General features: G+C 52.1%; 1 protein-coding gene across 1 annotated transcript; it reads right to left on the bottom strand.

Moving 5' to 3' along the window:
- Positions 1 to 677: 677 nt before the first annotated feature.
- On the bottom strand, positions 678 to 24,351 carry LOC137906811 (echinoderm microtubule-associated protein-like 6). The gene is made up of 43 exons (XM_068751100.1): positions 24,255 to 24,351; positions 23,955 to 24,183; positions 23,593 to 23,752; positions 23,429 to 23,527; positions 23,280 to 23,348; positions 23,005 to 23,190; positions 22,171 to 22,306; positions 20,068 to 20,269; positions 19,846 to 19,983; positions 19,385 to 19,641; positions 19,096 to 19,305; positions 18,724 to 18,891; positions 18,172 to 18,278; positions 18,000 to 18,100; positions 15,179 to 15,365; positions 14,995 to 15,100; positions 14,253 to 14,346; positions 14,095 to 14,195; positions 13,639 to 13,841; positions 12,780 to 12,891; positions 12,477 to 12,604; positions 12,273 to 12,414; positions 12,040 to 12,192; positions 11,838 to 11,969; positions 11,518 to 11,606; positions 11,279 to 11,446; positions 10,084 to 10,285; positions 9,866 to 9,992; positions 9,715 to 9,793; positions 9,517 to 9,646; positions 9,270 to 9,368; positions 8,710 to 8,730; positions 5,579 to 5,752; positions 5,297 to 5,505; positions 5,059 to 5,216; positions 4,608 to 4,722; positions 4,247 to 4,435; positions 3,997 to 4,169; positions 3,166 to 3,328; positions 2,981 to 3,084; positions 2,531 to 2,684; positions 2,358 to 2,458; positions 678 to 1,128 (listed from the first exon to the last, which is right to left on the bottom strand). The coding sequence occupies exons 2-43, from the start codon at positions 24,149 to 24,151 to the stop codon at positions 1,104 to 1,106; spliced, it is 5,868 nt and encodes a 1,955-aa protein (XP_068607201.1). The 5' UTR covers positions 24,152 to 24,183; positions 24,255 to 24,351; the 3' UTR covers positions 678 to 1,103.
- Positions 24,352 to 26,031: the final 1,680 nt, after the last annotated feature.

Below are 26,031 nucleotides of genomic sequence, written 5' to 3'. Positions count from 1 at the left end.
TCTCTGATCGCCCTAACCGGACGGAAGATTAAATTCCTCTGAATTTAAGTAACAAAGTTCGTCCCTCTCTCTCTACCTGTCTCTCTACCTGTCTCTCTACCTGTCTCACCTGACGCATCGGTACTTCAGCCTAAACCGGTCCGGTTCACCGTGGACTCAATCGGGCGCGGGCGCCGCCATGACGGTCAGCTGCCAGACCGGAAGAGACGCCGCCCCCTGCTGGAAGGGAGGAACGCTGCGTCTCCGGCGTCCAGGAGGCGTCACGTTAATGGGCGGGGTTATGAGCAGGTGTGTTTTATTACGCACCTGTGACGACACTAAACACTTTTACAAATGCTGCCGATACAACTCCTGGGGAGAACGACGTCACGGCACGTCACGTGACCGCGCAACGCTCCTCATCAATCCGCGTCCGTTGCTTGAGGTTCGGTCAAGCTGGAAAGAACTGGACAGATTTGGACTTCCGGCATCCATAGAAGCCACGCCCCTTTCACATCGTTGTAGATCGACGTCACATCGCACAACAATTACTGCTATAAAAACCCAATTTACGTGAAAATACAAATATACATGAAGTACAAAACGTTTTCACGTCTTACACACAAAATAATCATTAAAGTCTCTTTTAAAAGAATTTGTTAAAATATCAAAAATGACAGAAACATGTTTCGTTTTATTCTATCTTTTATTGTAAACAATGTAAAAGTACACGTCCAACACAATGACACGTAGCAATAACCGTAAACATCAACGGGTGGGGGGTCGGAGCCCCTCTCAGGGTGGGGTGGGTTCCAGCCGGCCCCCTTTTTAAGTCTGTTAAGGTCTGTTCCAGCTGCTGGGGGGGGGGGGCGTGGGGGGTGTCACATGACTTGTAATTCTTCTTTTCCAAGACTGTAAATGTTTTTCACTTTAGAACCTTAAAAAGTCCAAGTGAAGAAGAAACCAGAGCGTTAAAATCGACTTTAACCAGCACCGGATGTTTGAAGGCACGCCCTGAACCCCAAAACACGAAACACACAAAGCCTGTCCCCGTCAGCGACAGGTGGACTCAGCACCACAAGAGAAGAGAGGAAGGACGACTCCAAAGGTCATGACTCCAGAGGTCACTGACATCGCCACACAAATAAACTGCAGAAGAAGAAAGAAGAACGGGTGAGACCGACGGAAGGACAAACCGTCGTCATGCAGCTGGAAACGTTGTACTTGTACTGTAATACACGCTACTGTGTGACTGTACCTGTACTGTAATACACGCTACTATGTGACTGTACCTGTACTGTAATACACGCTACTGTGTGACTGTACCTGTACTGTAATACACGCTACTGTGTGACTGTACCTGTACTGTAATACACGCTACTGTGTGACTGTACTTGTACTGTAATACACGCTACTGTGTGACTGTACTTGTACTGTAATACACGCTACTGTGTGACTGTACTTGTACTGTAATACACGCTACTGTGTGACTGTACTTGTACTGTAATACACGCTACTGTGTGACTGTACTTGTACTGTAATACACGCTACTGTGTGACTGTACTCGTACTGTAATACACGCTACTGTGTGACTGTACTTGTACTGTAATACATGCTACTGTGTGACTGTACTTGTACTGTAATACACGCTACTGTGTGACTGTACTTGTACTGTAATACACGCTACTGTATGACTGTACTCGTACTGTAATACACGCTACTGTGTGACTGTACTTGTACTGTAATACATGCTACTGTGTGACTGTACTTGTACTGTAATACATGCTACTGTTTGACTGTACTTGTACTGTAATACATGCTACTGTTTGACTGTACTTGTACTGTAATACACGCTACTGTGTGACTGTACTTGTACTGTAATACATGCTACTGTGTGACTGTACTTGTACTGTAATACACGCTACTGTGTGACTGTACCTGTACTGTAATACACGCTACTGTGTGACTGTACTTGTACTGTAATACATGCTACTGTGTGACTGTACCTGTACTATAATACACGCTACTGTGTGACTGTACTTGTACTGTAATACACGCTACTGTGTGACTGTACTTGTACTGTAATACACGCTACTGTGTGACTGTACTTGTACTGTAATACACGCTACTGTGTGACTGTACTCGTACTGTAATACATGCTACTGTGTGACTGTACTTGTACTGTAATACACGCTACTGTGTGACTGTACTTGTACTGTAATACACGCTACTGTGTGACTGTACTCGTACTGTAATACATGCTACTGTGTGACTGTACTCGTACTGTAATACATGCTACTGTGTGACTGTACTTGTACTGTAATACACGCTACCTAATAAATATATTGATCATCACTGGTTGACAGCGATCGGCTCACCTGCAGTCGCTGCCGCCGGCGCTGATCACGAACTTATCGTCGCAGGAGAAGCGGATGTTGGTTACGTGAGCGGAGTGTCCGAAGTAGCGCTTGTGTTTGGCCTGTGAACACATCGGCGACACGGTGAGGTTCCGCTGCGGCCACGCCCTCCGGCCACGCCCTCCGGTACCTACAAACTTCTCTGAGCAGGGGAAGTCAAAGAGCTTGACCAGTCCGAAGTCGTCTCCCGTCACCAGGTGGAGGCCGGCGTGGGAAACGCAAGCACAGTTGATGTCCGCCTTCTCCGCGTTCCGGGGCCAAACGCCCAGAACCTCACGGCCCAGGATGCTGGCACACAAAACACACGGGTGGTTCTACTGGGTTCTACAGTGTCTCTCAGTCCAGTCAGTAAACTGGGTTGGTGATTCAGGTTTACTCTTGGCCACTGGTCCCCTAACCAGTTTAGCTACGCCAAACCAGTTCTACAGGACGCTTCACTCCTGCCCCGGGTCGGACCGGAACATTGCCCGTAGAACCGTCCCTAACCCTAACAACCAAAGACTATCCCTACCCCATATCTGAGACCTCCAGTACCTTTTTGCCTTTACTGTTTGGTATAATTGTATTTATGTAACCAGTCTCACCTGGTCCAGGTAGCCCAGGTGATCCTCTCAAAGACGGACTGCTCCATGACGATCTTTCCTGAGGGAACTTCATGCACCTGACGGGTGTAGGTGCTGGTGGACACCTGGATGGAAATACGTTTAGTCCGACTCATCGGCTGCTAGGGCCAGCCGTAAAGTCCGGTTCCAGGACTGCGTCGTTGAACCTGGATATGTTTGCTGTCAGCTGAGAAGTCAATCTGGATGACGAAGCCGGGGATGTCTTTGCAGTAGCCGATCCGGTTCAGGGACGGTCCCAGAGAAAGATCATAGAAATCCACAGCACCTTCAGCGGAACCCACCGCCAGGAACCGGTTGTCTGGACTGAAACTGAAACGCCAAACGGGCAAGGATGGAACAACACTGACCTGAACGAAGAAGCAACGGTTCTGATCCATACGGTAGACCCGAGATAAGATCTGTGGAGTTCTGAACTGAACGTTATTCATGAAGCACAAGGTTGGGTAGACTAGAACTCAACGTAGTGGAACATAGGAGCAATCAATAAAAACAGATCTGATGAGAACAGTCCCTGATCGCTCGATTGTAACTGTGGGAAGCTCTTACTGGAGCGGTCAGGTTCTAAACAAGAAGAAAAAAGGAACCAGAACGACGACAGCAGGAACCCAAACGCCCCGTCTGTGAACGCTCTGTAATACACCAGCAGTTAGGGTAGGGGGGGGGGGGTTAGTGGGAGTACCAGCCAGGACTGAAGGTTTGAACACTCCAGGATGACTCGGAGCTGAAGTTCTGGAACCTGTTCACTGAGGAACAGAACCAAGCATGAAGACTGCATGAAGTCCAAACCCTGTTCCACTCACTAGACCGGTTGCCTGGTAACTGGTTACCTGTCCGGACAAGGACGGCCTGATCAGCTCAGCGTAGGTACAGGTACCATACGGGTTCATGCTGTTGTACAGGGTACACCAACATGTACTGTGTGTACATATAAACCTATGTTCAGCATCGTTTCTCCGGGAGACATGTCCCCGTCCTACCGGATGTCCTGGATGGCGACGCTGCGGTCCCTCTTCTTGCCCCAGACGGTGAGGGAGTTGACCAACAGGACGATGAACTCTCCGTTCTCCATGCCGATGGACACCATCTCTCCGTTGGGACTGTAGGAGGCGCACTTGGCAGGATGACCCAAACTCACCTTGTTCAGAAGTTTCTAACGGGAAACGAGGTTTCACCAGAGAGTTAGCGCCCAACGCTACGAAGCTCCGGCAGAGATCAGGCCAGCCGTACCTTATCGGCCAGGTCCCATATTCGGATGGTCCCGTCATCGCTGGCGGAGATGAAGACGTCTTTGAACGGATGAGTCGCCAGCCCCCAGATCCCTCCCTGAGTGTGTCCGTTGATCATAGTGTTGGAGGCAGCATTCTTTTCTCCAACCTCGATGATCTCTCCGTCTTTGGTTCCCACCAGAATCTTACCCTGGACCATCAGAGACCAAAGATGGAGTGAAGATCATCGATGGCAACAACTATTTTCCATTTTCTAAACCAGTAAATTCTTAAGGAACTGGGATTCTGTTCTTCTGTCAGCGAAGACCTTCCGTCCAGAGGCCGACCCGCAACGTAAAGGCACCGAACCCGATGATCCGCACCTTCCCTCTGCAGACGGACCGGACGTTCTCCACAGGCTGGCCGGTTTCCAGCTGGAACGCTCTGCAGCGCTTCATCTCCTGGTCCCAAAGCTTCACCGCCCCCCCTTCTTTAGTCCTGTTGGACACACCCACAAGCTGTTCTACTTTGGACCTTGGACCACATTCCCATCTAACATAGATCTTTCGGTTGATCACATCGCATGTAGGAGACAAATGGCTCCCGCAGCCCCCAGAGAGCCAGTTAAACGGCAAGTGTCCTGACTCTGGGATCGGGTTTTCCTCTACCTGGCAAGATCTGTGACATCATGCCACTAGAGTACAACCATCTGGTCCCTGAGCTAGCATCCTGTCCCTCCGGTGCTGTTGGATTAGAGAACCGGAGAACCGCCTCTGTCTATGCTAATGCTAGCTGAAGCTAGCCACCGGCAGCGGGCTGAGTATCGGTACTCACGGGCGTTCCTTCCCCCCGGTGACGATGAGTCCGTCCCTCAGGGTGGTGTACATGGTGAAGACCGGACCGCTGTGAGCCTTGGCCACCACTCGGACCAGGAAATGTTCCCGCCACACATACACGTCTCCGTTGATAGCCCCCGTGAAGGTCAGGTTGTTCTGGAGGAGACAAAGATGGACTTCCGATAAAATCGGACTCTTATTTTAAGGGAGTCCAAACCGGGGATGTAGAACCTCACGGCGCCAAAGGCGACAGACAGCATGGTCTGCATGCAGCCGTCTTCCACCGAGCCGACCACGCCCTTCCTGTACATGAGCGAACCTCCAACCAGAGTCCAGAACTTGATGTGTTTGATTCCCACTGACACAAACTGGGTGTCAGAGTCTGGGCGGAACTCCACCACAAAGATCCTCTCGGTGTGTCCACCTTTACTGGTCACCTTGGTACCTGGCAGAGGTCAAAGGTCAATTGATGTTACCTCCCCCCCCCCCATACACACACACACAGCAAATGTGGGTACCTTCCTGCCACCTCCACACTGTGATGGTGTGTTCAGGCTCCACCCCCACAGACAGCAGCAGCTTTCCTGTAGCGCTGAAGTTGACGTAGCCGACACCTTTAGCATGGGAGCAGCGAAGGATGGACAGCGTCTGCTTCGTCATCGCGTCCCAAACATGAATGGATGGAGCAAGGGCTGCGGAGACCACAACCAAAGGACCCAGAAACTCAGAACCCACAGAACCAACGGCACCGAGGAACGCACAATGGAAGCAGGGTCCAACAACACTGACTAAAAGGACAAAGAACTGAAGTTCCCTCGAACCAACCATTGCCAACCGAAGGGACCTAATGTCCCTCCGACAGAGGACTAAGGACACCGGGTACTGTGAACCCGGACTTGTGGAACCAAAGAACAGATTATTAGAGCCCTGGGCACTTTACAATCAAAACTATGACCCAGTATCTGCTCTAGGACAGTAACAGGAAGCGTGGAACTAGACACAAGACTAAGAATCAAAGTCCAACATAAGGACCTGATAAGGACCTGATAAGGACCTAGGGAACCCAGGGACCGGGTCATATAGGAGCCAGAACATTAGGAGGAGCAAAACATAATCATGGAATCAGAGCTGATGAACCAAAATTATCTGAAGCAAACAAACCAAGACATGATAGATGAAGGAACGTTAAAGAGGACGGTTCCTGGGACACGGTGACAGGAAACCGGAGGACGGTTCCTGGGACACGTCGACAGGAAACCAGAGGACGGTTCCTGGGACACGTCGACAGGAAACCAGAGGACGGTTCCTGGGACACGGCGACAGGAAACCAGAGGACGGTTCCTGGGACACGTCGATAGGAAACCAGAGGACGGTTCCTGGGACACGGTGACAGGAAACCAGAGGACGGTTCCTGGGACACGGCGACAGGAAACCAGAGGACGGTTCCTGGGACACGGCGACAGGAAACCAGAGGACGGTTCCTGGGACACGGCGACAGGAAACCAGAGGACGGTTCCTGGGACACGGCGACAGGAAACCAGAGGACGGTTCCTGGGACACGGCGACAGGAAACCAGAGGACGGTTCCTGGGACACGGCGACAGGAAACCGGAGGACGGTTCCTGGGACACGGTGACAGGAAACCGGAGGACGGTTCCTGGGACACGGTGACAGGAAACCAGAGGACGGTTCCTGGGACACGGTGACAGGAAACCAGAGGACGGTTCCTGGGACACGGCGACAGGAAACCAGAGGACGGTTCCTGGGACACGTCGATAGGAAACCGGAGGACGGTTCCTGGGACACGTCGACAGGAAACCGGAGGACGGTTCCTGGGACACGGTGACAGGAAACCAGAGGACGGTTCCTGGGACACGGTGACAGGAAACCGGAGGACGGTTCCTGGGACACGGCGACAGGAAACCAGAGGACGGTTCCTGGGACACGTCGATAGGAAACCAGAGGACGGTTCCTGGGACACGGCGACAGGAAACCGGAGGACGGTTCCTGGGACACGGCGACAGGAAACCAGAGGACGGTTCCTGGGACACGGCGACAGGAAACCAGAGGACGGTTCCTGGGACACGGCGACAGGAAACCAGAGGACGGTTCCTGGGACACGGCGACAGGAAACCAGAGGACGGTTCCTGGGACACGGCGACAGGAAACCAGAGGACGGTTCCTGGGACACGTCGATAGGAAACCAGAGGACGGTTCCTGGGACACGTCGACAGGAAACCGGAGGACGGTTCCTGGGACACGGTGACAGGAAACCAGAGGACGGTTCCTGGGACACGTCGATAGGAAACCAGAGGACGGTTCCTGGGACACGGTGACAGGAAACCGGAGGACGGTTCCTGGGACACGGCGACAGGAAACCAGAGGACGGTTCCTGGGACACGGCGACAGGAAACCAGAGGACGGTTCCTGGGACACGGCGACAGGAAACCAGAGGACGGTTCCTGGGACACGGCGACAGGAAACCAGAGGACGGTTCCTGGGACACGGCGACAGGAAACCAGAGGACGGTTCCTGGGACACGTCGACAGGAAACCAGAGGACGGTTCCTGGGACACGTCGACAGGAAACCGGAGGACGGTTCCTGGGACACGGTGACAGGAAACCAGAGGACGGTTCCTGGGACACGGTGACAGGAAACCAGAGGACGGTTCCTGGGACACGTCGATAGGAAACCAGAGGACGGTTCCTGGGACACGTCGACAGGAAACCGGAGGACGGTTCCTGGGACACGGCGACAGGAAACCAGAGGAAGGTTCCTGGGACACGTCGATAGGAAACCGGGGGATGGTTCCTGGGACACGTCGATAGGAAACCGGAGGACGGTTCCTGGGACACGTCGATAGGAAACCAGAGGACGGTTCCTGGGACACGTCGATAGGAAACCGGAGGATGGTTCCTGGGACACGTCGATAGGAAACCGGGGGACGGTTCCTGGGACACGTCGATAGGAAACCGGAGGACGGTTCCTGGGACACGGCGACAGGAAACCGGGGGACGGTTCCTGGGACACGTCGATAGGAAACCGGAGGACGGTTCCTGGGACACGGCGACAGGAAACCGGAGGACGGTTCCTGGGACACGTTGACAGGAAACCGGAACTGCTTACGCCACTACCCTAACTGGACCGGTTTATGGCAGCCTTTATTTGGTAGACTTCGACGTGGCAGCAGAAACAAATTCTAAAGGTAAATGTTTTAATTCTCTTTGGCGTGTCGCTCCCTCTGTTTCAACCAATCAGCACACTGCCCCGCCCATTGGTGCATGCGTGTTGTGTTAGCGAGAGCGAATCAACGTTCAGACTGAGACGGAGGACAGATCTGTCCATCGTCTGTCCACGTGTCCTCCTGCATGAGACCAGGACTCCCCTGCACTTATTTCGTGTGATTGTTTATGAGCCGCCCGGTTTGAAAAGCTTCCAGTAACTTCAATCATTATACTCGAGTCATTTGATGCTTCAAATGGTTGAATTTCACATTTCTAGCGATTTAGACGTAGCGATGGGGGCGGAGCTACAAACTACAGCGTCCTGACTACTGGTAGTCACCTGACAGGTGGACCTCTGCAAACCGAGAGCAGCAAAACAACATGAACACCAGCAAAGGTGAGTCAGTGATGGCACAGAGTCTTACCTGGAAGGTCACTGATGTCACCTGGTGATGAGTGACGCAATGAGGAAGCAGCAAAAAAGAAAAGAAACATGCAATGGGCAAAAAGCGGCCAATGACGTGAGAGCATCAATATTACAACCCGACTCTAACCAGAGACTAGACCTGGACCCTGTGACACCTGGGACCACCGGTACACCTGGGACCACCGGTACACCAGAGACCACCGGTACACCAGAGACCACCGGTACACCAGGGACCACCGGTACACCTGGGACCACCGGTACACCTGGGACCACCGGTACACCAGAGACCACCGGTACACCTGGGACCACCGGTACACCAGAGACCACCGGTACACCAGGGACCACCGGTACACCAGAGACCACCGGTACACCTGGGACCACCGGTACACCTGGGACCACCGATACACCTGGGACCACCGGTACACCTGGGACCACCGGTACACCTTTTCCATTTTACCCATCATTCAACACTGCTGCAGATAGCCACGCTACAGTCTGATACTAACAGGTTCTGTGGCATCAGGTACCTTGACCTTGTGACAAGGTACCTGGACTCACCGATTTGTCCCGTTGCCACGACATTTTGGAACTTCGGGTGTTGATTGACGGTCAGACAGAGGATGTCGTCAGTGTGTTCCAGGTAAAAACTCTGGGTTCCTGCCAGGACAGGAAGTGTGATGACATCATCAGTGTTGACCTACAGCGCCACTAGGTTAGTTAGTGGCGCTGTAGGTCAACTTCCTGTTGCCACGCCAACCCTGAAACCGTTATCCTGGTTCTCGGCCCGCTTCGAGTCGGGACTGACCGGTGGACAGGTTCTGGACGACCACAGCAGCAGCCGTGTGGAAGGTGATGTCAGAACCGTCGTTGAGGTAATGCAGGTTGTTGCGACAGTCGAAGCCTCTGTAACCGAAGACGTGGTCCAGAACCAGCTCCTGAAAGACGAGCAGCCATCAGAAGCAGGTCAGGTGACGGAGGACCGAGGACGGGTGCTGCCACCGACCTCCACCGCCTTCTTCTTCTTGGTAATGTTGTTCTTCAGCAGTTTGTCAGGAAGTGGCGTCGCCCGGCTCACGGGAGGTCTGCTTGGGACACGGCGAGGACTCAGATGACATTACAAAACACGCTGGCGGGTACGAGACGTCATCACGCACCTGTCCTCCACAGGGAGCTCCTTGTGCTGCAGGTGAGGTCTGGTTCCTGACATGTTCCTGATACTGGCGGAGTAGATCTTGGTGATGTAGTCCACCATTTTCTCTCGGGCTACATCACTGTCATACCCTGAAAACACATGACCAGTTCCTTATTGATCAGGCCCAACCCAACCTGATAATATTCTGGACAGATCATTCCACAATAAGAGTCGTGTTACCTCCGTCCTCCTCCGCGTCGTCATCCGACTCCTCGCTGTCCATCGTTCTGCTCTCTTTGTGTCCCGGCGGCTCTCTGGTCCAGATCATTAGAGCTGTGTCGGCTCCGCCCACAGTAAGCAGTGCGGCGTCGTCATTGGTCCAGCGGACATTCGTCACATTGGCGCTATGACCCAGGTACCGCTTAAATTTAGCAAAATGGCCCTGAGGGCGAGACAAGAGTGGATGTGAAGACCCGGTATCAATCGTCAATTCAATGTTATTTCCATAACAGGAAGTCGTCTCAGGACACAGGAAAGACAGAACCCAACTTGTCCCGCAAGAAAAGAAAAGACTTCCCTTTAACAGGCAGAAACCTTGGACATGAATAACCAGAGCGAGGGGGAGGAGCTCCGTGTGTCGTAGGAGGTTAAGCCACCAGTGCTGGCCTTTGACAGGTATTGATTATTGTATTGATTAACTATACGCTTCGTTAAAAAGGAAAGTCTTCAGTCTCCTCTTGAACACAGAGGTGGAGTCTGTCTCACGAACCAATCAGAGAGCTGATTGTAAGGTAAGGAGGGGCCTGGCTGTTGAGGGCTTTAAAAGTGAGTAGAAGGATTTTATATTCAATTCGTTCCCTAACAGGAAGCAGAGACGCCAGAACAGGGGACATGTGTTCTCTGTCTGGTTCCTGTCAGAACCCGAGCCGCTGCGTTCTGGATCAGAACCCGAGCAGTGGTGCTGGTGGACACTGAGACGCCATCTAGAACTCCAACACTAGAACAAACATTTCTGAGATGCTTTGGCCCAAGAACCAGAACCTCAGTTTTATTTAGATTTAATAACAGGAAGTTCTCGGTCATCCAGGAGTTAATGTCCTTAAGGCACGTCTGAAGTCTAACCGACTGATCTGACAGGTACAATTGTGTGTCGTCTGCATAGCAGTGGAAGCATCAGCACAATCAATGAGGGACGGTAATCAATATCAGTGATGATTGATTACCGTCCTGTCTTTGATTATCTTGCCTACAATTGCTGATGAGTTCCAGCATGCCATCAGGTGCTTAGCATATTATAACAGGTTGCTATCTCGCCCCCCAGTGGTCGCTTAGTGTCGCCACGGGCATCTGGGCGACACAAAGAGGAAAGTAAAGATGAACAAAAGGCCTAATTAGGGTGACATCATCTCAAATGACATCACACAGAGCGCCCCACCCTGGTTGGGAAGCTGAACAGCTTCAGGTAGCCAAAGTCATCTCCAGTGGCAAGCAGCTTGTGATCTTTGGTAAGGGAGGTGGCGTTGACCAAGCTGAGCGCCGGCCATATTCCTTCACAGGTCGGGCCCAGAACCGATGTCCAGCTCGCCCAGTCCAGCTGCTCAAACTGGAAACACGCAGACAAGCATGAGAGCACAGAGCCAAGACGGCGGCGACGCAGCGGGTCCACGGACCGACCTCCGAAGCACAGATGTTCTGCTGGCGTCCTCGAGGAGCCTCGAAGAAAAGCTGCTCTTTGGCTCCGGTGTTCACCTGCAGCAGCTTACCTGCCAGCACAGGTGAAGCACATGTCTGTATGTTAAGCATCTTTAATCACTAGTTTGCCAATATTAGAATGTTATGATGGTAAAAGTAGCAAAACGATTGTTAAAATGCTAAAGGTTAGCACAGCCTCAGTGCTAATGGTGATCGGCAAATATTCTTAGAACTATGAATGCTGCACCAAAGCCTGGTCAGTTGGGTAGCATGCTAGCGCGTTAGCGTTGCAGGAGTCCCACCTCTGGAGTCCCAGTCGATGTGGGCGATGCCGCCGCCGGCTCCCTTACAGATGCCCACTCTCTTGCTGGTTAGCACGTTGTAGATGTCCACAAAGGAATCGTGGGACGCCACAGCCAGGTACTTCCCTGCATCTGAAACACACGTCAGCGACTCCTCGCCCTCTGACCAACCACATCACACCTGCATGCGGAGTTCAGGTACCTTGGGAGAAGCGGATGTCCGAGATGAGCTCCTTGCGGTGGTGGAAAGTCACCATGTCTTCCAGCGTGTCTGCGTTCACCACCAGGAAGCTGCCGTCGTTCAGACCGACCGCCAGAGCTTTACCGTCGGGAGCGAAGGCGCAGCACCGCCCACCTGACAGGTAACACGGCCCAGACGTATTACACTGTGCAAACCGTTTAAGACGGAGGGTGCGTGTTGGTCCCCCGTCTCACCCTTCTTCAGTTTGCGGACCGCCACCATGCGGTGATTGGACGACATCTCCCAGAGCCTCAGAGACTTGTCATCGCTGACAGTGGCGCAGACAGGAAGTAGCGGGTGAGCTGCCAGACCCCACACCTCCCCCTCCATGTGACCCTGAACACATCACACGCCGGTTAATACTTCAAACACACCACCTCGGTCTGACGGTGTCGGACCTGAACCAGCAGCGTCATCGGCCCGCTCTTGTCGATCTCCAGGATTTCTCCGTTCTTTGTTCCAAGCAGGATGTGACCGTGACCCAGAGTGATGGATCTGATGGACGGGTTGTCCTCCAGCAGCAGACCTGGGACAGAGACCACCTCAGGAGATGTTAGCACTGTGCTAACCCTGCTAGCTTGGAGGCTACACTGAAGGCTTCAGGGTGTACATGAAGTATTTTACTGACAAGCATGAAGAAAAGCTCGGCTAACAAAGTTCTGAAAACGTCACAGCTGATCAGCTGATCGATCAATGAGAACCTTTAGATGATGGCGACAGGGCGGCTCTCTTCACAGCGTACGTCTTCAGACACCGCTCAAACATGTCGTCCCACAGCTCCACCACACCGTCCTTCCCCCCCGACACGAAACCCTGTCCACAAAGAAACAAACCAAAAGTCCGTCCTCACGCCACAATCGCCACGGAGCCTTTATGACATCACCAAAGAGAACCATGACATCACCAAAGAGAACCATGACATCACCAGAGAGAACCATGACATCACAAGAGAGAACCATGACATCACCAAAGAGAACCATGACATCACAAGAGAGAACCATGACATCACCAAAGAGAACCATGACATCACCAAAGAGAACCATGACATCACCAAAGAGAACCATGACATCACAAGAGAGAACCATGACATCACCAAAGAGAGAACCATGACATCACCAAAGAGAACCATGACATCACCAAAGAGAACCATGACATCACCAAAGAGAACCATGACATCACCAAAGAGAACCATGACATCACAAGAGAGAACCATGACATCACCAAAGAGAACCATGACATCACCAAAGAGAACCATGACATCACCAAAGAGAACCATGACATCACCAAAGAGAACCATGACATCACTTTGTTGTTACGTTGTCTGAGGCACATTCTTAATGAATATTAAAGTTATGATTTTGTTGTGAAATATCTTTTGATTCATCTTCAACCGCTTATCCGGCGCCGGGGCCGGGGGGGCGGAGCTTCTTCAGGCCAGCGTGTCCCGGGTCTTCCCCGTGGTCTTCTGATTTAATGAAATAAAAGCGCTTCTGTTTCCGTGTCTCCTCCTTCGTGCTGTGTTGATGCAGGTACAGACAGGTACACCTGTCCAGGTGTTACCTTGTCCAGGGAGCACATGGCGAACACGGGACCGTCGTGAGCTTTGATGGTCTTGGTCAGCGTCGTGTCTTTCCAGATGTAAATGTCTCCGTTGGCGGCTCCGGTGAAGACCAGGTCCTCCGACCGACCGTAACACGCCGACATCATCGTTTCCTGCTTCCCCAGGTTCCCAAAGATCCCCCGTCTGAATGTCAGCCCTCCACCTGTGGGGGGGTCATGAGACCTCAGGTTATTCACAGGAGGCCCTACGTCACAGCAGGTTCTCTTCCTGCACCTGAGGAGCCTTGGCGTCGCTGTGTGAACGTTACCATAGAAACAGCAGCGAACGCAAAGACAAAACAGGACACCGACAGAATTCCATTCCTGAAGGAACCCTCCAGTAGAAAAGGTTCTGGTTAGCATGCTAACATTAGCTAATGACCACCACTAAGGTTCCTTGGTCCTGCAGGTGCATACCTGAGTGCTGCCAGAACTTGATGTGTTTCACGCCGACGGTCACCAGCTTGTCCGTCCTGAACGGATTACTCTTCACCACAAACACTTTGTCCTTGTGGCCCCTGCAGGACAGACTGCTGTCATTTATGAAAGTGTGCAAAGGTGACAGGTGTGTTTACCTGGCCTTGGCCAGCCTCTCTCCTTTCCTCCAGTCCCAGATGACAATGGAGTGGTATTCATCGATTCCCACGGACACCAAACTCTTCCCATCGGCTGAGCGCTCAGACAGGTTTCACAGGTGGACAAAAGAGGAACTCAGGTAAGTCATGATTTCATTCATCCATTTTATTTCTATAACACCAGATCATAACAGAAAGTTATCTCAAGGCACTTCACATGTGGAGCAGGGAAACACCTGCAGGGAAAGACAGAAGCCAACTGGTCCCACGACTCTCCCAGTGAGGTGAGTGTACCTGTGAACTCCAGGGCACACACCCCTCCCACGACTCTCCCAGTGAGGTGAGTGTACCTGTGAACTCCAGGGCACACACCCCTCCCACGACTCTCCCAGTGAGGTGAGTGTACCTGTGAACTCCAGGGCACACACCCCTCCCATGACTCTCCCAGTGAGGTGAGTGTACCTGTGAACTCCAGGGCACACACCCCTCCCACGACTCTCCCAGTGAGGTGAGTGTACCTGTGAACTCCAGGGCACACACCCCTCCCACGACTCTCCCAGTGAGGTGAGTGTACCTGTGAACTCCAGGGCACACACCCCTCCCATGACTCTCCCAGTGAGGTGAGTGTACCTGTGAACTCCAGGGCACACACCCCTCCCATGACTCTCCCAGTGAGGTGAGTGTACCTGTGAACTCCAGGGCACACACCCCTCCCATGACTCTCCCAGTGAGGTGAGTGTACCTGTGAACTCCAGGGCACACACCCCCCTGCCGTGGTGGCCCTTTAGCAGCGACAGACACTTCAGAGTGGAGATGTCCCAGACGTGTATCGCTGGGTCCCTGCCCACCTGAGCCAACAGACAGCCAATCAGAAACACCCACACGTTGGATAATAATAATATGCTGCACCCTGATTGGATGTCTACCTGTGCAGAGGCCACGTAGTCTTTGAGCGGATGAACGGCGAGGCTGAGGATGTCGTCATCGTGGCCGAGGTAAAACCTCTGACTGTGCTGCAGCCGGTCGTAGATGATGACGACAGCAGCTACGTGGTACACAAGCTCACCTGCCTGACTGTAGAACAGGTTGTTACGACAGTCAAAGCCCCGGTACCTGGAGCAACAGGAAGCACGGCCACAAAAGGGGTCACCTCAAACAAGATAACAAAACTAAGGGAGCTCTTAATGCTGTCTGAATGATCAGAATCCAGTTTCACCTGTGTCTCATTCAGTGTCACCTGGCTCTAGTTCAGTGTCACCTGTGTCTAGATCAGTGTCACCTGTGTCTAGATCAGTGTCACCTGGGTCTAGTTCAGTTTCACCTGGGTCTAGTTCAGTTTCACCTGTGTCTCATTCAGTTTCACCTGGCTCTAGTTCAGTGTCACCTGGGTCTAGATCAGTGTCACCTGGGTCTAGTTCAGTTTCACCTGGGTCTCATTCAGTTTCACCTGTGTCTAGATCAGTTTCACCTGTGTCTCATTCAGTTTCACCTGTGTCTAGATCAGTGTCACCTGGGTCTAGATCAGTGTCACCTGGGTCTAGTTCAGTGTCACCTGGGTCTAGTTCAGTGTCACCTGGGTCTAGTTCAGTGTCACCTGGGTCCAGTTCAGTTTCACCTGGGTCTAGTTCAGTGTCACCTGGGTCTCATTCAGTTTCACCTGGGTCTAGATCAGTGTCACCTGGGTCTCATTCAGTTTCACCTGGGTCTAGATCAGCGTCACCTGGGTCTAGATCAGCGTCACCTGGGTCTAGATCAGTGTCACCTGGGTCTAGATCAGTTTCACCTGTGTCTCATTCAGTTTCACCTGGCTCTAGTTCAGTGTCACCTGGGTCTAGATCAGTGTCACCTGGGTCTAGTTCAGTGTCACCTGGGTCTAGTTCAGTGTCACCTGGGTCTAGTTCAGTGTCACCTGGGTCTAGTTCAGTGTCACCTGGGTCTAGTTCAGTGTCACCTGGGTCTAGTTCAGTGTCACCTGGGTCTCATTCAGTTTCACCTGGGTCTAGATCAGTGTCACCTGGGTCTAGATCAGCGTCACCTGGGTCTCATTCAGTTTCACCTGGGTCTAGATCAGTGTCACCTGGGTCTAGATCAGTGTCACCTGGGTCTAGTTCAGTGTCACCTGGGTCTAGATCAGTGTCACCTGGGTCTAGATCAGTGTCACCTGGGTCTAGATCAGTGTCACCTGGGTCTAGATCAGTGTCACCTGGGTCTAGATCAGTGTCACCTGGGTCTAGTTCAGTGTCACCTGGGTCTAGATCAGTGTCACCTGGGTCTAGATCAGTGTCACCTGGGTCTCATTCAGTTTCACCTGGGTCTAGATCAGCGTCACCTGGGTCTAGTTCAGTGTCACCTGGGTCTAGTTCAGTGTCACCTGGGTCTAGATCAGTGTCACCTGGGTCTAGATCAGTGTCACCTGGGTCTAGATCAGCGTCACCTGGGTCTAGATCAGCGTCACCTGGGTCTAGATCAGTGTCACCTGGGTCTAGATCAGCGTCACCTGGGTCTCATTCAGTTTCACCTGGGTCTAGATCAGTGTCACCTGGGTCTAGATCAGTGTCACCTGGGTCTAGTTCAGTGTCACCTGGGTCTAGATCAGTGTCACCTGGGTCTAGATCAGTGTCACCTGGGTCTAGATCAGTGTCACCTGGGTCTAGATCAGTGTCACCTGGGTCTAGATCAGTGTCACCTGGGTCTAGATCAGTGTCACCTGGGTCTAGATCAGTGTCACCTGGGTCTAGATCAGTGTCACCTGGGTCTAGTTCAGTGTCACCTGGGTCTAGATCAGTGTCACCTGGGTCTAGATCAGTGTCACCTGGGTCTCATTCAGTTTCACCTGGGTCTAGATCAGCGTCACCTGGGTCTAGTTCAGTGTCACCTGGGTCTAGTTCAGTGTCACCTGGGTCTAGATCAGTGTCACCTGGGTCTAGATCAGTGTCACCTGGGTCTAGATCAGCGTCACCTGGGTCTAGATCAGCGTCACCTGGGTCTAGATCAGTGTCACCTGGGTCTAGATCAGCGTCACCTGGGTCTCATTCAGTTTCACCTGGGTCTAGATCAGTGTCACCTGGGTCTAGATCAGTGTCACCTGGGTCTAGTTCAGTGTCACCTGGGTCTAGATCAGTGTCACCTGGGTCTAGATCAGTGTCACCTGGGTCTAGATCAGTGTCACCTGGGTCTAGATCAGTGTCACCTGGGTCTAGATCAGTGTCACCTGGGTCTAGTTCAGTGTCACCTGGGTCTAGATCAGTGTCACCTGGGTCTAGATCAGTGTCACCTGGGTCTCATTCAGTTTCACCTGGGTCTAGATCAGCGTCACCTGGGTCTAGTTCAGTGTCACCTGGGTCTAGTTCAGTGTCACCTGGGTCTAGATCAGTGTCACCTGGGTCTAGATCAGTGTCACCTGGGTCTAGATCAGCGTCACCTGGGTCTAGATCAGCGTCACCTGTGCCCAGCTGATCCAGCCATGTATTATAACATTAGCTTTATAACCGTAACCTTTGCTCTAACACAATGAGCAAAAACAGGATAAAGACATGCCAATTAAAAAGACTCTTAAGGTGGAAATAGCATTAAAGGTAACATTAGCATGTAAAGTGACAACATTAAAACGAGTAACAATAGCATCAAAGGAAATGTCTAACGTTTTTTGTTAGCATCATTAGCGATTAGCATTGTTACCATGACGCCTGCCTCCTTTGGAGAAAACAGCAGTAAATATTTGAGGTGATGACCAACTTTGGCGTTTACCCATGAACAAACTGCAGACGAAGCCCCTCCTCCGGAGCTTTTTGTCGCTTCAAGGAACCAATCAGCTTCTTCCTCAGCCGCGGCAGGTCCTCCTTATAGACCTGCAGACAGAATCAACTGCGTCAAACAGACGGGTGATTTACAGCCGGTAGCGAGTTTGTCTTTTGGTCACCTGACGTTCGTAGCTGGTCTGAGCTTCCTGTTCGATGTCCGAGTCGAGCTCCGGGACGTCCGACAGGTCCGAGTCCGACTCGCCACTGTTGGAGTCAGCGTAGCCCTCTGAAGACAGTCCGTCAGGATACTATTCAGTACTGCAGCCTGAATTCATCCTGTTTGCTTAATCTATTTATTGAACCGGAGAATCAGGACGTGGACCCGGGACTCTGCCCTGGGGCCATCAGCCGGTCGACCTTCAACCCCAAACTGTTAGAGACTACAGGCAGTGACCTCCCCTCATAGGCCAGATGAGAGCACTGCACCGGTTTGTCTCTCTCTGGGCAGAGCCCCCAACTCACTGGGGGAACTGCACATCTACCTGGGGCTGGGAATGCCTCCCTACCCTCCAGGGGGAGCAGGATTAGGCCGCGTGCACCACAAGCCGACCCGGATAACGGGAAGAAGAGGGACAAATCGTAGGGAACACGGAACCCAAGGTAACAAACACCTCAGATTGTAAAACGGCACCTAACTTCATCTCAAAGGGAGGCGCCGTTCTCATGAGTACCTTGGAGGAGGGGCTCCAGGACACCGTTCATGACACCCTCCGGAAGGAACCGCCACTGGAAGACAGCGTGGTCAGCGCCGCCGGTGCTGATGACCCACTGCAGGTCATTGGACCAGCGGACATTTGTCACATGGGCAGAATGACCGATGTACTTTTTGAATTTGGCTCCTGTTGAAGGAAGAGGGTGCAGAGGTAACGCAACAGGGCGTGCTGGACCGTCCTTAACCGGGTCCGGCTAGCTGCCGGAAGCTGGTACGATCACCCCGATTACTCCTTTGTTCTATTTTTAACGGTGAACCGCAAAGTTCTCCCAGGAACTGCCCTCAGATTGTGGTTCAGGGCAGTAAAAGCACGAATACTGGTCACACCTACCTCGTTTGAGGCAGGGGAACCTGAAGAGCTTGACAAGACCGAGGTCGTCTCCGGTTACCAGCACGGCGCTGCTATAGTTGGCATCCGCCGAGTTCACATTGGTAACATTTGAATATTTGGGGAAGATGCCATTCACCTCAGTCCCGATAACACCTGTCCATGTCATCCAGTGGGTCCCCTTTGCCTCCTCTTTAGGGATCAGCTTCCCTGCTGTAAGACAAAACGTCCCCTTCAGTCTGGACAGGTCCACCACAGCCTCTATGGGACGAACATGCTAAAGTGATAACACCTGGCATTCTGTAAAACAGCTGCTCCCCGGCGCCGTCGTTGCTCTGGAGGAGGCGGCTATCGACCGACCAGTCGAGGTGGGTGATGAAGGAGGTGGACCGGGTGCACTCGCCCACCTTCTTGTAACGCTGGGCGACAGCATAGATGTCCACCAGCCCGTCGTTCGATCCGACCGCCAGGAAGGAACCGTCTGGGGAAAACTTCAGCTCATGAATCACCTCCTTCCGATCCTTGATGTGTACAACCTCCGTCATGTCCCTGAAGACAACAGGTATTAGAAAAAAACGTCAAACTATTTTTGATTTAGAACATCACATTGTTTCTAGAAGGGCATTTTGGGAGGTAGCAGCAGAAGGAGTTCCCCAAGGCTCACCCATTGGTCCCCTTTTATTTTAATGCTAATGCTTTAGCTTGTTCTAAGGCTGACGCGCTGTAAGCAGATTCTAGAACTCGGGCCTGAACCTGACACGCAGCACGGTGAAGGATCCATCTTTCATGCCCAGTGCCAGTTGAGATCCATCGTTGTTGAAAGAAACACTACGGATAGATTCCTCCATGTTGCAGCGAGCCAGCAGAGTGTGATCAGGAAGACTCCACAGCCTGGCAGGCAGACAGAGCGGCGTGAGCAGAACCAGAACCTCAGCTGACCCACATCCTGGCAGCCATGATGGAAGTCCTACAGACCTTACAGAGCGGTCATCGCTGCCGGTGACTGCGACTGGTTGTTTAGGGTGCAGGTCAAGTGCCCACAGCTCACCCTCACTGTGACCTTGCATCAACAGAACTGGTTTGTCCCGGTCTCTGACCATGACCTCAAAGATCTCGCTGTCTTGTGTGCCCGCAAGGATCCGATCCGCCTTCCAGCAAACACTGCGGATCGACAGGCCTGAAATCAAAAACACATCAAACACATCCAAGGAATGAAATATTCTGTTTGAACAAATAGAGTGAACAAAACTGTTAAAGCTGTAGGTTCTGTATCAGTAGTCTAAGAACCAGGTGAAGGTTCTGTATCAGTAGTCTAAGAACCAGGTGAAGGTTCTGTATCAGTAGTCTAAGAACCAGGTGAAGGTTCTGTATCAGTAGTCTGAGAACCAGGTGAAGGTTCTGTATCAGTAGTCTAAGAACCAGGTGAAGGTTCTGTATCAGTAGTCTAAGAACCAGGTGAAGGTTCTGTAGCAGTAGTCTAAGAACCAGGTGAAGGTTCTGTATCAGTAGTCTAAGAACCAGGTGAAGGTTCTGTATCAGTAGTCTAAGAACCAGGTGAAGGTTCTGTATCAGTAGTCTAAGAACCAGGTGAAGGTTCTGTATCAGTAGTCTAAGAACCAGGTGAAGGTCCCGTATCAGTAGTCTAAGAACCAGGTGAAGGTCCCGTATCAGTAGTCTAAGAACCAGGTGAAGGTTCTGTATCAGTAGTCTAAGAACCAGGTGAAGGTCCCGTATCAGTAGTCTAAGAACCAGGTGAAGGTCCCGTATCAGTAGTCTAAGAACCAGGTGAAGGTCCCGTATCAGTAGTCTAAGAACCAGGTGAAGGTTCTGTATCAGTAGTCTAAGAACCAGGTGAAGGTTCTGTATCAGTAGTCTAAGAACCAGGTGAAGGTTCTGTATCAGTAGTCTAAGAACCAGGTGAAGGTTCTGTATCAGTAGTCTGAGAACCAGGTGAAGGTTCTGTAGCAGTAGTCTATGAACCAGGTGAAGGTTCTGTAGCAGTAGTCTAAGAACCAGGTGAAGGTCCCGTATCAGTAGTCTAAGAACCAGGTGAAGGTTCTGTAGCAGTAGTCTAAGAACCAGGTGAAGGCTCTGTATCAGTAGTCTAAGAACCAGGTGAAGGTTCTGTAGCAGTAGTCTAAGAACCAGGTGAAGGTTCTGTAGCAGTAGTCTAAGAACCAGGTGAAGGTTCTGTAGCAGCAGTCTAAGAACCAGGTGAAGGTTCTGTAGCAGTAGTCTAAGAACCAGGTGAAGGTTCTGTAGCAGCAGTCTAAGAACCAGGTGAAGGTTCTGTATCAGTAGTCTAAGAACCAGGTGAAGGTCCCGTATCAGTAGTCTGAGAACCAGGTGAAGGTTCTGTAGCAGTAGTCTAAGAACCAGGTGAAGGTTCTGTATCAGTAGTCTAAGAACCAGGTGAAGGTTCTGTATCAGTAGTCTAAGAACCAGGTGAAGGTTCTGTATCAGTAGTCTAAGAACCAGGTGAAGGTTCTGTATCAGTAGTCTAAGAACCAGCTGTAGGTTCTGTATCAGTAGTCTAAGAACCAGGTGAAGGTTCTGTATCAGTAGTCTATGAACCAGGTGAAGGTTCTGTAGCAGTAGTCTAAGAACCAGGTGAAGGTTCTGTATCAGTAGTCTAAGAACCAGGTGAAGGTTCTGTATCAGTAGTCTAAGAACCAGGTGAAGGTTCTGTATCAGTAGTCTAAGAACCAGGTGAAGGTTCTGTATCAGTAGTCTAAGAACCAGCTGTAGGTTCTGTATCAGTAGTCTAAGAACCAGGTGAAGGTTCTGTATCAGTAGTCTATGAACCAGGTGAAGGTTCTGTAGCAGTAGTCTAAGAACCAGGTGAAGGTTCTGTATCAGTAGTCTAAGAACCAGGTGAAGGTTCTGTAGCAGTAGTCTAAGAACCAGGTGAAGGTTCTGTATCAGTAGTCTAAGAACCAGGTGAAGGTTCTGTAGCACCTCCCCAAACGGAGCGGACTATCCGAGGAAACAAACTCTGTTCAGAGGGGACCAAACAGCGCCTGTGAAAATGACCTTAAAAACAGAACCAGAGTCCAGCTCTGGGTTTTGGTAATGGACCTTTGTTGCCCTGCTCAGTCTCCTTCAGGTCGATCTTGGTGATGGGTTTGAAGTCTACGTCCCACAGCCGGATACAGCCGTCTCGTCCTCCGGTGGCAAATCCTTCCTCGCAGGCATGCATGCTGAAGATCCCCGCCTGAAGGGAGAGTCACCATCAGTCCTGATCTCAGTACCCTGATCCCAACCAGACCTTTGTAGACCAGGTCAACATCAGTCCTGATCCCAGTACCCTGAACCCAACCAGACCTTTGTAGACCAGGCCAACATCAGTCCTGATCTCAGTACCCTGAACCCAACCAGACCTTTGTAGACCAGGCCAACATCAGTCCTGATCTCAGTACCCTGAACCCAACCAGACCTTTGTAGACCAGGTCAACATCAGTCCTGATCTCAGTACCCTGAACCCAACCAGACCTTTGTAGACCAGGTCAACATCAGTCCTGATCTCAGTACCCTGAACCCAACCAGACCTTTGTAGACCAGGTCAACATCAGTCCTGATCTCAGTACCCTGAACCCAACCAGACCTTTGTAGACCAGGCCAACATCAGTCCTGCTGATTTCAGTACCCTGAACCCAACCAGACCACTACCTTTGTAGACCAGGGGCCTCCCGTTACCGTTCTGGTTGGCGTACCCTCGTTTCTACAGCTGTTGCTTCTTTTGGTGACACCTAGAGGTGACGACGGGAAACTGTCCTCAGCCCAACCCAGAGCGGAGGATCGATGACCTCCATTCCTGAGCCGGTCATTCGTTGAGGCCAGTATGCCAGCTTTCAGTAGGAAATCCAGACCGCTCTTCCTACATGAGGCCTCAGGTGAGTACTCAGTACTTACCCCGTGTGCCTCCTGGACAGTCCTGATCAGACTGACCCCCTTCCACACGTACACGTCTCCGTTCAGGGCGCCGGAGTACGTCAGTTCGTCCTTGGCGGTAGAGACACAAAGGATGGTCTGCAAGTCCCCCGTCTTCCCAAAGATCCCTCTCTTTGGAGTCAGAGCATTCCCACATAACGTCCAGAACTACACAGACAATCAATGGAAGATCACTTTCATACCTGAAGACTAAACCAATCAATCAGCATCAACAGCAGTTTCACCTGAAGTCTCACCTTGATGTGCTTCACTCCACAGCTCACCAGTCTGCTGGACTGGACTGGATCCCAGACCACATCGAAGATCTGCAAAATAGAAGCTACACTGTTACCTGTCCGCCCAGGTACGACCGGCGTCACCTGAACACCTGAGCTAACAGTCATACTCTGTCTGAGTGTCCTGTCGCCGTGGCCAGAACCCGCCCCCTCCTCCAGTCCCACACACACAGCTGGTTCTTGGCGTCTAGACCGACCGACACCAGCCGCTGTCAACACAAACAAGTCAGGTGATATTAAAATACAGGCGGCACGCAGATGGGCGTGGTCTCACCTGTCCATCAGAGTCAAAGGCCAGACACGCCACTCCATGTGTGTGGACGTCCCTCAGGATGGAGACGGTCTGCACGGCGTAGGTGTCCCAGACACAGATGAACGGGTCCTTACCCACCTGGCCCGTCGCCACCAGAACCTTATCTGGATGGAGCGCCAGGCTGGGATCGGTAGAGAGGGACGGGTTTGGACTCGGGCCTGTCGTCTAGCTTTAATATCAGCGTCCATCAAACTGAGCTGGGTCAGAGGTCAATCCAGACCACACACCAGTGGAACACTCTTAGCTAATGCTACATTAGCATGATGAATGTACAGAAAGAACATATCCTTAGTACGTTCTACCACTTCCTGGACCCTCCTCACCTGATGATGTCATCATTGTGTCCCAGGTAGAACTTTTGGGTATGTTCCCGGGTGTTGTAGACCACGCCCACCCCAGCCACAAAGTACACCACCTCCTTCCCGGCGGTGTAGAAGAGATTATTCCGACACTGGTGACCTCTGTACCCGTGGATCCACTCCAGCCTCAGCTGGCAGCGCGGCGCCGTCTTATCGGACATGTCAAAGGTCGGCTTCAAAGACCACCTGGTTCCTGAGAGAGAACACGATGTAGCATCCGCTAGCAACAATCTGTCCAGGGAAAACCGTGTCCGTGTCACCCACCTTTGTGTCCTCAATCAGTACGACGTCCAACTCCCAGAATTCCAAGCTGCAGCACAGCGGGGTGTCATCGGCAAAGCGAAACCTGGAGACGGGTCCGGTTGACTTTAATCACCTCGGGTAAAAAAAAAGAACTCACTTTCAAAGATGCTAGCTAGCAGCAGAGAGCTATGTTAGCATGTAGCAGTGGCGTGTCCTAAAAGGGGAACTCCTCAGGAACCAATCAGAGGACGAGGATGTCCACCAGGAAGAACCTTCACCGAATCTAAATTTAACGTTTACATTTATTCTCGATAAAACAGTTTTGACATGTTCTACTTTCATCGCTGTTTGGACCCGCTTCACCGTTCAGAACCCTTAGTGGACCCGAAGGCCGTTCTGCTTGGACCCGCTTCACCGTTCAGAACCCTTAGTGGACCCGAAGGCCGTTCTGTTTGGACCCGCTTCACCGTTCAGAACCCTTAGTGGACCTGAAGGCCGTTCCGTTTGGACCCGCTTCACCGTTCAGAACCCTTAGTGGACCCGAAGGCCGTTCTGTTTGGACCCGCTTCACCGTTCAGAACCCCTAGTGGACCCGAAGGCCGTTCTGTTTGGACCCGCTTCACCGTTCAGAACCCTTAGTGGACCCGAAGGCCGTTCTGTTTGGACCCGCTTCACCGTTCAGAACCCTTAGTGGACCCGAAGGCCGTTCTGTTTGGACCCGCTTCACCGTTCAGAACCCTTAGTGGACCCGAAGGCCGTTCTGTTTGGACCCGCTTCACCGTTCAGAACCCTTAGTGGACCTGAAGGCCGTTCTGCTTGGACCCGCTTCACCGTTCAGAACCCTTAGTGGACCCGAAGGCCGTTCTGTTTGGACCCGCTTCACCGTTCAGAACCCTTAGTGGACCCGAAGGCCGTTCTGTTTGGACCCGCTTCACCGTTCAGAACCCTTAGTGGACCTGAAGGCCGTTCTGCTTGGACCCGCTTCACCGTTCAGAACCCTTAGTGGACCCGAAGGCCGTTCTGTTTGGACCCGCTTCACCGTTCAGAACCCTTAGTGGACCCGAAGGCCGTTCTGTTTGGACCCGCTTCACCGTTCAGAACCCTTAGTGGACCCGAAGGCCGTTCTGTTTGGACCCGCTTCACCGTTCAGAACCCTTAGTGGACCCGAAGGCCGTTCTGTTTGGACCCGCTTCACCGTTCAGAACCCTTAGTGGACCTGAAGGCCGTTCTGTTTGGACCCGCTTCACCGTTCAGAACCCTTAGTGGACCTACTCCTGAAGGCTGTTCTGACTAATGAAGCCGGAACATTTAGGTCCGGGTAGGACGTGGTTAGTGTGGAGCTCCCGGGGACAGACGGTCCGGGGACAGACGGTCCCGGGACAGACGGTCCGGGGACCGCCCATCTGCTAACGCGGCTGAATGTTCCGTTAGAACCTTTCAATAAATCACGGACCGCTTCACGAACCGAGCGTCTTAAAGATGAAACGGCTGAAGATCCCTCCGCCGTCCGGTTCCGCTCAGATTAAAGCAACGACCTCCGTCCGGGCGTCAGACACCGGAAGCAGCCGGAAGGCCGAACCCGGCACCACTGACCCGGAACATTTGAGACTGATGAGGGAAAAACGGAATTTTAACGGCGATCCCAGCGACGACGGACAGCATCAAGACAGGAAACACCACGGATCACTTCCTGTTGAGACTTTCAAAATAAAATACAACCGGCCAGCGCGTCTTTCAGTGTAAAAAACCCTCACAAACACTTACTTCTGTCCTGAGTCTAGTCGGCCTCTGTTTGACC

The sequence above is a fragment of the Brachionichthys hirsutus genome, chromosome 17 (genome assembly GCF_040956055.1).
Source record: "Brachionichthys hirsutus isolate HB-005 chromosome 17, CSIRO-AGI_Bhir_v1, whole genome shotgun sequence".
Taxonomy (NCBI): domain Eukaryota; kingdom Metazoa; phylum Chordata; class Actinopteri; order Lophiiformes; family Brachionichthyidae; genus Brachionichthys; species Brachionichthys hirsutus.
The sequence above is the reverse complement of the archived record's forward strand: the minus strand, read 5'-3'. Positions and strand labels throughout refer to the sequence as shown.